We start from the raw sequence: 12,250 nt of genomic DNA on the forward strand, positions 1-12,250 counted from the left end.
CTACTCCAAACCATGCCAGACCTCACTGTTAGAAATCTTTCCTGCTATTTGGTGAGATATAAATCTTTCCTTTAATTGGATCCCATTATTTCCAGGCATACTGCTTTTTCTCATGCACTAACAAACTCTGTTTCCTCTGTGCTAACAGTTTTACAGTACTGTCCTCAGACTCCCTGCAAAGCCACAGTGATTTGTTAAACTCCAATCTTCTGAGGCAGAATTCCCTCTCCTTTGCATTTTTGTGCCTTTCTGTGCACAAGAAGTCACTGGTCTGGACCCTTTAGATATCCAGGCTTTCCAAACCACACACATTAATTCTCTGTGCATTTGAGAAGCCTGGGATGAACAGGAGCTTTGTTGAAGCTGGCAGTGGTAAACCAATATCTTTTGCAGATTAGCCACCAGTCATCCACACTGACCAAAGTCCTGTGTGCATCTTGTTAGAAAGGATAAAGAGGTGTATTTGCATATGCAAAAAAGCCAGCTTACAAGTTTTCTACCTGTTCTATAGGTGTGGGAACTTAGGGCAAACTACTAAATATAGGGTTTGAGCTCTTTTAAAATCTGGTGATGAATAATGAAGAAAAAGCCATGCATGTACATATGCTGTAAATCTGGCAAGGGAGGTGTGGGTCTTTGCTTGCAGAAGACTTCCAGAAACACCTTCAGCAAGTGAAGTGCTTCAGTCTGACAAGAATTTGGTGCAGCCTCTTTTCCTGTCTTTCTGAAAAGTGGCGCAAATAGGGCAGATAAGGCTTTTCCTTACAGTACATTACCAGGACCCAGATTCTGGTGGTAAGATATAAAGATACAACTCAGATTTGATGTAAAGGCATGTCTGGCATGAGACTAGATAGCTGGATACATTGTGACCTGCATGAAGTGTGACTTAAATCCATGCTTAGGTGAGACTGTAGGAATGCAGCGCCCCATGCCTCTGTCACAACGAGGTGTGAAGCAACTCTGCAGTGAGTGTGTAATAACAACTTCTCCTTACACAACAGCTCTGATGTCCCTAGACCACATTCAGGGCCTTGTGCCCTACAAACTGCTAAAGGCAGTTTGTCCCTGTCTGCAAAGCACCAAACAAGGTCCTCCAAAGAGCTTTCCTTGCTGCTGGGTTCAGCTGCCAGCTCAAATCCCAACTCCAGGCTGTAGAGCTGCTGTTTTAGGACAAGGAGCCTCCACCTCTCTAAAACACCTCAGTCAACAGACCAAAGTGGAAACAGAATGGAAAACCAACCCCAGTTTGTATGGGCTGGTTCATTTCCATGATAAAAGCCAGCAAGTTTGCAAGCAGCATCTATTGATAAAGCAGTGCTGATGTTTTGCCCTGTTCTTCAGATAAGCAGCTCCTGGGAATGTATGGGAAGGTATGCATGATATGCTGCCCTACTGCAAAGCATCCTGCCAATTAGGCTGTGGAGCACAGGACAGAAGGCGTTTCCAAAATGCTGTCACCATGGCTTGGGAAACTCAGACAACCAAACTGGGGAGTGAGGAGAGGTTCAGAAGAATTCTCTCTCTCTGGTGACACAGGAAAAGCCTTAATTCCATTTATTCTGGGGTCTCTGCTAGGGGGAACAAAGGGCTGCAGCACAGCCCATGGGGTTTGGTTTTGCTGTTTGCTGTCCTTTGAGAGGGAGGCCTCCAGTCACAGGGATGTGGAAGTCTGGCAAAACAGATCCTTTCCAGGACTCTGCTGCAGACATTTACTGTCAAGCAGTTCCCAAGTCTGCCCAGACCTGAGGGGTAAAATGGGGTCATATAGTACCTCTCCCAGTATATTTAAATACTCTTCCCTTTATTTTCACAGACACACTGCACAAATGTGTCATTTTGATGGGTTTGAGAGGAAACACTGAAAACAACCTGTATTTGAGGTTGAACCATTCTGTTAAGCAAAAAGAAAAAAAAAGAAGAGGGGAAAAAGAACACTTTAACTTTTAGAATGAAAGGCAATCATCAGAGCTTCCTGAGAAAGGGATATTGCTTCCTGGCAGAGCTAACCATGGCGTAATGCCTGCTCATAATCTCAGCTCCACAGCTGCCAGGGTGGGCAGAGACCTCTCTGAGCCCAGCTCACCTCCTGTCCTGCTGCTCTGGGGACCAGGATGGTCACAGATTTCAGCCCCCCTCATCTGCACAGTACCCATTCCTGCGTCCCCTCCAATTCAGTCCCCTTGGGTGACATCTCCTCAGCGCAGTTTTCCTAAGGACAGGGTGAGTGCTGCCCAGGAGGTTGCCAGGAAGGGTGAAGTGAGCAGAGAACTGCCCTCAGCCCTGGGAAAGCTTTCCCTCTGCTGAGTCAGTGCACCAACAGGAAAAATGGAGATCTAGCAGGAGTAGGTGCAGAAAAGAGACAATGGAGATGTCACAGAATTAAATGACATCTGTTGGCAGGCACAAAGAAAGGGGGAGCCTTCCCAAAATACACCTGGCTGCTGCACCCCTGCAGCTTAGGGAACCCATTACACTGTAGGGAGCCACTCAAGTGAAATTCAGTCTGGGATTGTTTCCCTTTGCTGTGCAAGTGAAGTTCAAGTGTCTCCATGCTCCCAAGCCCCTACAGAGAGGCTGGGAAGAGGAATGCCATGACTGCTGTGGAATATGGACTGCAGAAAGCCACAAGCACTTTCAGGGGAAGCCTTAACTCACAACATCTGCAGCGAGGTTTGGGAACCCACAAGCCATGAGAATTACACAGCCTGGGCCAAATCTGAGGATGTAAACTAACAAACCAACAAAAAAATTTCTAATACTTTCTGTACCATAAGTGCAAAGAATGTTTCATGGCTGCTTTTCTTTACAAGTGGCTTAGCTTTCCCCACTGCAGTTTTACACATTTTTGATATGACCTTATGTTAACAATCTGTGGTATAAACTTCATGATTTCTTTTCATCTGCCATAACACTGGAAAGAAAACTGATTGTCAAATCTATTTTGCATCAAGAAGATGGGCCAAAAAAAAAAACCCAAACAACAAAACAAAACATTGAAGATCACAAAAATTACATGAACTGCAAGGGCAGGGTTTTGCTGCCTTTTTCTCCCTCTTTAGGATCTTAAATAGTTTCAGTCGCTGCTTTCAGTGTGGCACATTCCTGAAAGCAGGATAGCTAAGACCATAGGTACTAGTCCCTAAGTAGCAGCAACTGAAACTAACCCCTTTAAGGAAGAGATCCCAACTATCTTGCTTCTGTGGGTTTTTCAAAACTAGTGTCTTCCTGCCAGGGACATGATGGAAATCAGCTGGCTAGGTCAGCCCTCTGCCCTTTTCCTCCTAATGCTAGTAATCCTCATGTGTCCCATTAGAGCAAAGAGCTAGCCAGTTATGCCAGCAGGAAAGCAGGGAGCAGCTCTGCCTGCCACTGATGAAGCAAACAGGGAAATGACAGGACCCCTCTCGTTCCTGCTGCACAGGATCATTAAACCTGGATTTAAAGAAAAAAGTCTGTGGTGAGCCTTTGTGTCCTGCCTGTGAAAAGCCCTCAGGAAGAAACAGAGAAGAGAATCAGCTGGTGAGAAATCAAGCTCTTGCTCTTGGCTCTATTTTAGTCTAATATCTTCTTAACTTTGGGACATTAAACACATTTTTGGAGGCCTGGGGCAGGACCAAGCACACTACTTATAAAATATCTTGGTCATTGAGATGTTTTAAAAATAAGAATGAATTCAGCAATCTACAGATGACCAAAAAAACCAGGTAGCACAAGGAAAAGGTGGGAAATAGAGGTAAAGAGACAGGATCAAGAGCAGGGAGCTCTTAGATCAGATACTTCAGAGAAGCTTCCTGGCCACCTGACCTTCCACATGTGTCACATGTATCTCCAAAAAGGAAATGGCAGGTGTGCTCCTTTCTACTCCACAGAGACAACGGAAAATACTCGAGGGGCGCAATCCTTTGTGTGTGGAGAGGAGGGAGGGTGAGAGAGAGTGTCCTCAACATGCCAAAATACCTGTTTCAGCCCTAAATTATAACAAATTAGGAGCTCAATTCCCCCTCTGAAACATTAAAGGATACTACAGTGAAAAAGAATAAAACGAGTGTTAAGAGTGAGTGACCGAGGCTCTGTCAAACCTGAAAACCCTTGTAAAGACAAACATTTGTCATGTCACGTAAGTAGCCTGTGCTGAGCTGGTTCCACCACTGCTTCATCCTTCTCCACCCCAAAATCTATTTAGATAATTCGGTTGAGGACATTTTTTGTAACAAACACACCTGAACAGGCCAAATCTTTAACCCTTGCCTGTGGGGCAGGTCAGCACAGATAACCAGGATGGTGATGTTAACACCTGGGTGTTATCACAATTGCCCAGCTGAGTTATGCACTGGAATTCTTCAAAGGAAAACTGAAGTGGTGCTTGAAGCACACTGTTCCCTGGCTCTGCTGAGCGTCCCCTGCTACTGGGGCTGCATCCACGCAGAAAAAGGCTTATCTGGGAAGATAATATAAAGTGTTTAGTAAGGTCTCTGTTTAGCAGAGAGAAATACCAAATGTCCTCTTTCATAATTTGAGGTTTTGCCAATGTTGTAATCACCTTTCTATTTCCTGTGCCCCTCCTAAAAATAAATATTCCTTTTCCCTTGCCACTTTAAAAAACTGAAAAGCTCACAAATCCAGCCTGACACGACCAAAGCAAACACCACCATTCCCATTTTAAATGAATGGGAGGGGAGGCAGAGGGAGGTGAACTGCCCTGCCCAGGAGGGTGTTACACAGGAGAAGGTTTGAACATAAACCCCAGGGAAGCCAGAGTCCTGTCCACCAGCCCCGTGCCCACCCTGAGACATGAGATCCAACTCTCCTGGAGCACAGGGTGCACAGAGAAAAAGGGACAGAAAACCCTCTGGGGGTGTGCTACTCATCTACCTCGCTCAAGCACAGGCTCTCGGGTCCCCTTCCCAGACCCAAAATGTTCTATTGATAAGGAAAATGAGACCTCCCAATCCACCTGGGACAGGAGCCACACACAGCTGAGGGTGTGAATCACAAGTGCTGCTGCATGGGTTGGGAAGAAACCAGCCCCAAGGAGCTTGGAAGGTTTGTTCTCTTATGCCCCCATTCTTAATGATTCCTTAAAACCTCCTTTCAAAATGATACCTTTTAAAATCTAACACTCTAATCACACCTCGGAGACCAGTAAGTAAATTAAATTCTTCTTCGTTCCCCTGTCACAGAGGTAATTTCTTCCCAAACCATCCCCCCGCTTTCCAAATCTGGACTAAAACTGCAAAAGAGTCTGAGGTGCACGATAGGAGTGGGGGCGGGAGGAAAGAGACCTTTATCTGAACCCCAGCAAAAAGATATTTTGAAGCTGCCTTCAGGGAGAAATGCTTTGCAAGGTGGAGCTAAAACAGAACGCGAAGCCAGTCACAAGCTAGTGGAAATAAAGTTTTCTTTACCTCCATGTCCTGCAAGAAGAGAGGTGTCCTCGGGGCAATCTTTCTTGCCCACCCCTTTCCCTGTTATCTGTGGGAAAAGTTCAGGAGAGGCAGAGCAGAGCCGCGGAGGGCTGGCAGATCCCAGCTGCTGCTCAGCCCGAGCGGACAGACAGAGCCCGGCCAGTGGCCCTGCACTGCGAACAAGGAAGAAGGGCGGGTGGGTGAGAGGAAGGGAGGGAGGGGAGAGGAGGGGGAGGCAAGGCAATCAGGGTTTAAATTTAGACACAAATCTAAACAGACACTGTCCTTCCTGGAGCGCCGGGCTCGTGAGACAACAAGCAACAAGCTCTGCCTCCGCGCCCAAACTGGGGGACACCGCATGTGCATTTCCTCTCTCCCTTTTTTTGTCTCCTCCTTCCTATTTTCTATCACCTTATCTTTATTCCCCTCCCACCCCTCCGTTTAGTCTCTATTTCTCTCCAATGGTTGCAGTTCCTGCCCTGCTATCACTGCTTCGATCTCTCCGCTGTCCACACTTCCCTCTCCCAGGGTCTCTCGCCTGCTTGTTTGTGAGGAGAGAATCCCTTTCCTTTTAACTGCAGCTTTCCTTTCTCTTCCTTCTTTTTCGGTAATTTCACTCGGCAATGAACTGTCATTAGAAGGGCAGAATAGGAGGAGAGCGAGGGTGATTATTGGGCTTGGGCAGAATTTAAGGCGTTGTCCTGGTGCACGGCTGGGACTCCCAGGAAGGACAAGTATCTGCCGGGTGATCCCGCAGGGAGAGGACAGGGCTTAATTGTGGGCACTAGCAGAGGGTGCCCATGCAAGGCTGGCACTGTCCAGCTGTAAAGCAGGACCAGCTCTTTCCGCCTTGAATTTGCGTCTCACACCACCAGGTCGGAAGGTGCGGGTTGTTCTCTCCCTTGGCAGGGATGGACAGACTTGTGCAATGAGAAGCTTCCGTGGTGGTAGAGAAATTCAGATGGGGAAAAACAAGGCTCCGGGGATGTTTTTGCTGCAGTTTCCCTTTCCACGCTGATCGCAGTGTTGTAAACCGGACATCTCTGTTAGCAACTGTTTGCATATGCTCCTTCTCAAAGAATTTCAGTCCCCACCTCTCGAGAGCAGGGTGGTGCAGAGGAATTTGGAAACGCTCCCTTTGTCTTCTGCTGGCTTCCTCGCCCTGAGTGCAGCTGCAAAGTGACACAATGTCATATCGTCATTTTGGCACGGTACCTTGGGGGCAGAAGAGAGTTAAAGCATGTTTTCTAGAAGGGATGCATACTTCTCCTTTGCAGTGTTTCTCAAGTCCCTGCTGGCTGTGGCTGAAAACGCTCCAGCATGGATTTAAATGTGAGCATCATGATACCCCAGCTCCCTGTTACCGATAGTGGCTCTTCCAGTGCAGTTAACTGTGGCTGTCCTGCATGCTGCAGGACTCCTGTGGAATTTGCAGATTTAAATTGTGATCCAATTATCTCCCAGATTCAATATACAATAGTCACTCTGTCCTTAGCCAAAAGAATGATGGGCTGAGTTGCTGCAATCTGGAGATTGGGCAAGAGGACTAATTAATCTTCTGTTGTTGAAACACTGGATTAGATGGATTAGATGAAACCCCTCTGCTGTAAGCAACCAGAAGATGCTGCAACTGTAGATAGAAGAAAATAAAATCTCAAATAAGTATGGAAATGGAACTACCACTTGTTTGGAAATCCTATTGATTTCTTCAACTCCTGACAATGGTGCATTAGGACAGGGAATAGAAACTAAACTGAGAAATAGGGTTGAGGCAGAGAGGGCAGGATTCTTCTACTGCCCATGCTTTGCCTGCTGTGGGGACAGCAAGAGGATTTCAGGCTGAGGGATTTCACTGGACATGGGTTGCAAGTGTTGTTTTCTAGATATCTGCCATGTAACACACCGTCAAAGTCACACCTCCCATAACTGTTTCCTGCTGCTAGGGGCTGTTTCAGTATTTTCTTTCTGCTTTCAGGGGTGTGCAGAGGAAACCATTTGCTTAGGTGTACAGAAAAGGAAACTGCTAGGGAGAGGCAGTATCGCTTCACCCATATAAGTAAAGCAAAAGCTGTTGCAGCTGCCCCACCACAATTCTTCACTCCATTTATTTCTGCCTCCAAGTATCTCGCCACAAAGCAAACCTTTTCTGCCTGCAGGATTCCCAAATGCCATTGCTCTGGGCATGGTATGCAGTACTCAGAGCATTTTTATAATTTTGTCTCTACTTTTGATACTTTTCCATGCTAAATCTTCCTTCCTGAAGGAGCAAGGGGTGAATGCGCAGAGATATGGTGTCTGTTTTTCTCCAGACAGGAAGACATGAGGTGTAGATTTGTTCTCTTCTCTCTTGTTTCTGGACTGAAAACCACTAGAAAATTTGAACAAACAACCCACATACTTTAGCTGCAAGAATTTGAAACAAACCCTGTTAAGGGAGGTTCTACAGAGAAACTGGGTGTTGCACATGATGTGCATTTGCAAGTATTTGGAGGTATCTTCAAGTATAGCTCTTTGCATCCTTCTGTATATCCCTGCTTACAAACCTGGGATATAGCAGTGTCTATGAGACTCACTTGTTCTAGTATCCAAAAAAAAGTTCCACATCTGCTCTGCTCTGCAGGAAAAAAAAATACAGTCACCACTAGTGCCATTAAAACAGGCTCTGGGGAGAAATTTCATTTGACTGAGAAAATGCTGCAGTTGTGGCCCCCTGGATTTGGCAGCTTCCTGTCTCATTCTTTTCAGGACATGTGAGGCCAACACAGCAAGTTTGCTTCAGCAAAAATGACTGGCACTCCTGCTACAGGCAGCACGTGGGGGAGAGGTGCAAGGAACTCCTTCATCCTGGTATTCCTTCAAAACAGGTGGTGTAAGGGGTTCTGCCATGCTTGGAAACACCGTGGACAACATTTGCTGGCTTCTTGCATTATGAAGGATGGAGAATGGAGCCTCTGCAGGGTGCTCAGAGGGAGCAACAAAAAGGACATGCAGAGCCATGGCTATGCTTTACTCAAAAGCCAGTTAGTTAAAAGTGCATTGGAGGGCATCTGAAATTTTGTCTCTGGCATTTGTGTCCGTGCAGTTATCTCATTTGGGTGTGTCTGCCTAGCTGCCAAATCTGGGAAGGTATGTTTGTCAGGGTGGTGGGAGAGCGAAGGGTGGAGGGAGCTGTGGGTTCCTGCAGGACAGATTGCAACTCTGTGCTTTGTTAAGACATTTGTTGAGGGTTTTAGTACAGCTCACCTGTCAGTGCCAGTATCTGAGGTCGTTCTGTCCACCTCTCTGCCTGGCCTTGGCTGCTGTTACCCACATCCTTTCCTGGAATTCACACCACTAACCAGCAGCTGTTACTATATTGGGCTTTTGACCTCCTGAAAATGGGGTTTCAGCCCTTTCTGTTCCCACTCAAGCAACTCAATTCTCAACAGAAAAAAAAAAAGGGGGGGGGATAAGGTAACCACCAAAGAAACAACATTTGCATTTCAAAGATCAATCAGCTCGAAAAGCCAACATCCTGTTTTGGGTTGCCTTTACACATCAGGTCTGTCACTTGGTAGCCGACAGGAAGCGAACGTGAGCAGAGTTTTTTCTATGGGAAACTCGCTTTTTGAACCTACCCTTTGCTGAGTGTGCCCCGAGCTGCCTGCCCGTGGCCCTCAGCACCAAAGCAACGCCACGGACGCTGAGCCTCGCCCTCTTCTTGGGGAACTTACCAGCAGGAAATGAACTCAGCTGGAACGCTCCCTACCATTGACATTTCTGTGCTCGGGTCCTGCAGCTGCAGCAGAGCGCTTCTGAGAGCACAGACACACGGACACACACACGTGTGCCAGGCTCTCTGCACCCCTGGGAACTGATGTCAGTGGGAAAGTCCCGTTACCAAAGGGAGTTAAATGGAAGGTTATAAAGTGGCTCTCACTAAGCTGAATTGGAATGTCAGTTTGTGTGTTTTTCGTGCTGGCCATGTAAAAAAGTAGGTGGTAGAGACTGACTGAAAAATTAAATAATTTGACATATTCCTGACTGTCAGCTGGTGCCTGAGTGCTAACATCGTGGTTCGGACTGACCAGGCTTCTTAATTAGGGCCTCCTAATTGCCAGGTTCTGGGCAAAAGCCTGTCCCTAAGCAGAGTAAAGTTTAAAAATGCTGTATGGCACAAGGAGCATTTCACCTCGTAATAATGAGATCACAACGAGGTGGATCACCCTGGTCCCACCAGGGGCTGGTGGGTGGTGTTCAGATAACTGGTGTCATCTCCTGCAGCACCTGAATGCTTTTGGAGAGCTCTTCTTTCTCCTCCTCTGCTTGACTTCAGAGAACAAACTGAGCTGGGGTGTTAAGAGGCATGGCTGCATCCCATTGTACTCATATAGTGGTGGGACAAATATTACCAGCATGAGCCACTGACAGCTTGCTTCCAGACGGAGCAATTCCTCTATGGTTACTAGTTTTAGTACGCCAGGCTTGATATAAACCAACAAAACCAGCCAGAGCATGGCTGCTGACACAATTCTGGGTATATGTGCTGGTTTTGATGACACTGTTCTCAGGCCAGTCCTACTGCCATCTCTCAGTGTCCCAGAAAGCAGCACCACAAGCAGTGGCCCTCACCAGCAGCTTCCTCAGCATGCAGCCCAAGCTCTGACTGAACAGGATTTTCTGACTGAAAATGGAACAATATTTCTGTCCCTAACAGGTTGTGCACAGAGGAAGCTTGCCTTGCCACTGCCTGTGTGGTGGCTGTCAAAAAAGGAAAAGGACTTTTGGCTGAGCACAAGGCCAGTGTTGTAATAACTTTACCTATCTTCTAAAAAATAAGAAAGAGTCACAAGTCACAAGCTAAATTCCCAACCAAGGTAATTCAGGAAGTTTGAGGGTGAGAACAAATAAATGTCTTATTTGTCTGTGCTGTGTGCCACTTGTAGCAGCAGCAGGGCCGATACCTCCTCAGAAGAGAATCTAACCAGCATTTTTAGAAACAATTTGCATGGCAGGTCTCATGTGGCAGCAAGCATTGGCACTTCAAAGCACTGAGCGCTTCAGCTTTTGCCAGAGCTGACTCACAGCTCAGTGTCCTCTGTCACAGGCAGCGGCAAGTGACTGTAATCACCCCGGCAAGTGACTTTAATCACCCTGGCTGGCATTTGGATGGGAGAGCCGCCCTGGCTCGGGAATCAAGCGCTGCACCCAGCGAGACTGCACGGCCCCCGAGTGTTATCTGGACACAGAAAGGTTTCTGTGCACGGACAGACTGCCTGACCCAGACAGGAAGCCTGGACCAGAGCACAGCCAGGCTGTGTCTGAGGAGAAACCGTGCCCAGCCCATGCAGCAACCAGGCTGGCTGCAGAGAGAGCTGGCTGGGGGAAAACCAGCTCTGAAAAGGGCAGACAAAAACATGACACAAGCCAGGATGGAAACCTTGCCCACTTTCTGACCAAAATACATCTTCTCCAGGGACAGCCTGAAGCCCATCACATATAAAACACACTGAAATTAAGATCATTCCATGAACTCGACCTTGGAGGAAGTATCTCCATTTATGGTGAGATATTACTGTCTATTCACTGGCTTTTAAATGCAGTGAGGCGCATGATTTGGAAAGGAGAACTAGTAGTGCCTACCAATACTTTCTTGACCCTGTTATGCAAGGATGCTGAGAGCCCCTAGACAATATTGCAGCACAACAGAGAGAATCCTTCTCCTTTCTCTGAGATCTAACTGAGGAAGTGAGAGGGCCTAGTGGCTGCACATCAGGGGATTAGAGCATCCTTTTTTTCTTTTTTTTTTTCCCCATGAAAATTTCAGTTTCTCCTGAGCATCTCCAGGAGAAGGCAGCAGCAGGAGGCTCCATGTGTCTTGGAGAGGAGGCAGGGATCTCTAACCATGATCCAGGCAAGGAGAACACTGGAGGAAAAATTATTTTGTTCTGCCTGTACAGGACAGCAGATAAAGGGCAGGAATGGATGGGTGGTGTGTTTTCCTTGCTGAGTTCAGCCCAACAGGATGATCCATCTGGGCTGCTATAAGCTGTGGTGCTGTGGGGCACCTGGGGCAGATGGTGCTCACAGTGCAAGTTAATTTGGCTTTCTCAGTGCTACACTGCTGTTTACATAGCGTGGACATACTTGGAACCAGGTGGAAATATGAAAACTCACCATCTTTTAGGACAAGTTGAATCAAGTCTCAGTATTACCCCAGTTTAAAGCATCTCTTTATACAAATCTTTATAAGGTTACTGAGCACAAAGTGATGGATAAAATAAGCTAAGTGTTTATTTGGGTAGGTAATGCTTGGAAAAAGCCTTCAGTGGAAGGTGGAATGGTGTTCAACTGACAAAACCAAGCCTTGCAAAGCAAGGGCTCTGACATACACCCTGCAGTGTGCAAGAGGGAACACCTGAGTTCTGCCCAGTGGCAAATCATTCTGTGGGCTTTGTGGCCCAAAACAGCTAGTCCCTGCTGCTCTGATTAAAGGATAGGCTTTTCCCAAGGGAAGGCTGGGCCTCAAACACCTGTGGTGCCACAGAACCAGCCTTTGAGGCTGATTGAGCAGTGGGCAGGGACAGCGGGGCCAATGGTGCCATCCCTTGGATTGTAGAATGACAGAATCATTATGGTCGGGAAAGAACTTTAGGATCGGCAAGTCCACCTGTTAACCCAGCACCTCGTGCTCACCATTGAAGCGTGTCCTCAAGCGCCATCTCCACGCGGGTTTTGGACACTTCCAGGATGTGACAGACTTCCCCGGGCACACAAAGCAGGGGCCGGGCACGGCGCCATGGCCTGTTCCACATCACTCTGACCGCGCAGAACGGGCCGGCTCCGAGCCGGGGGGTGTCGGA

At 47.3% G+C, this 12,250-nt stretch overlaps 1 protein-coding gene across 1 annotated transcript in view; it reads right to left on the minus strand.

Annotated features, from left to right (window-relative positions):
* RCSD1 (RCSD domain containing 1) overlaps positions 1–5,629 on the minus strand; it is a 29,295-nt gene extending 23,666 nt beyond the window's left edge. Inside the window, exon 1 of the mRNA XM_005422356.2 lies at positions 5,409–5,629. Within this exon, the coding sequence (XP_005422413.1) occupies positions 5,409–5,414 (6 nt within the window). The 5' untranslated portion in view covers positions 5,415–5,629. The remainder of the gene's footprint in view (positions 1–5,408) is intronic.
* Between the last annotated feature and the right edge of the window lie 6,621 nt (positions 5,630–12,250).

The sequence above is a fragment of the Geospiza fortis genome, unplaced genomic scaffold (assembly GCF_000277835.1).
Source record: "Geospiza fortis unplaced genomic scaffold, GeoFor_1.0 scaffold72, whole genome shotgun sequence".
Taxonomy (NCBI): domain Eukaryota; kingdom Metazoa; phylum Chordata; class Aves; order Passeriformes; family Thraupidae; genus Geospiza; species Geospiza fortis.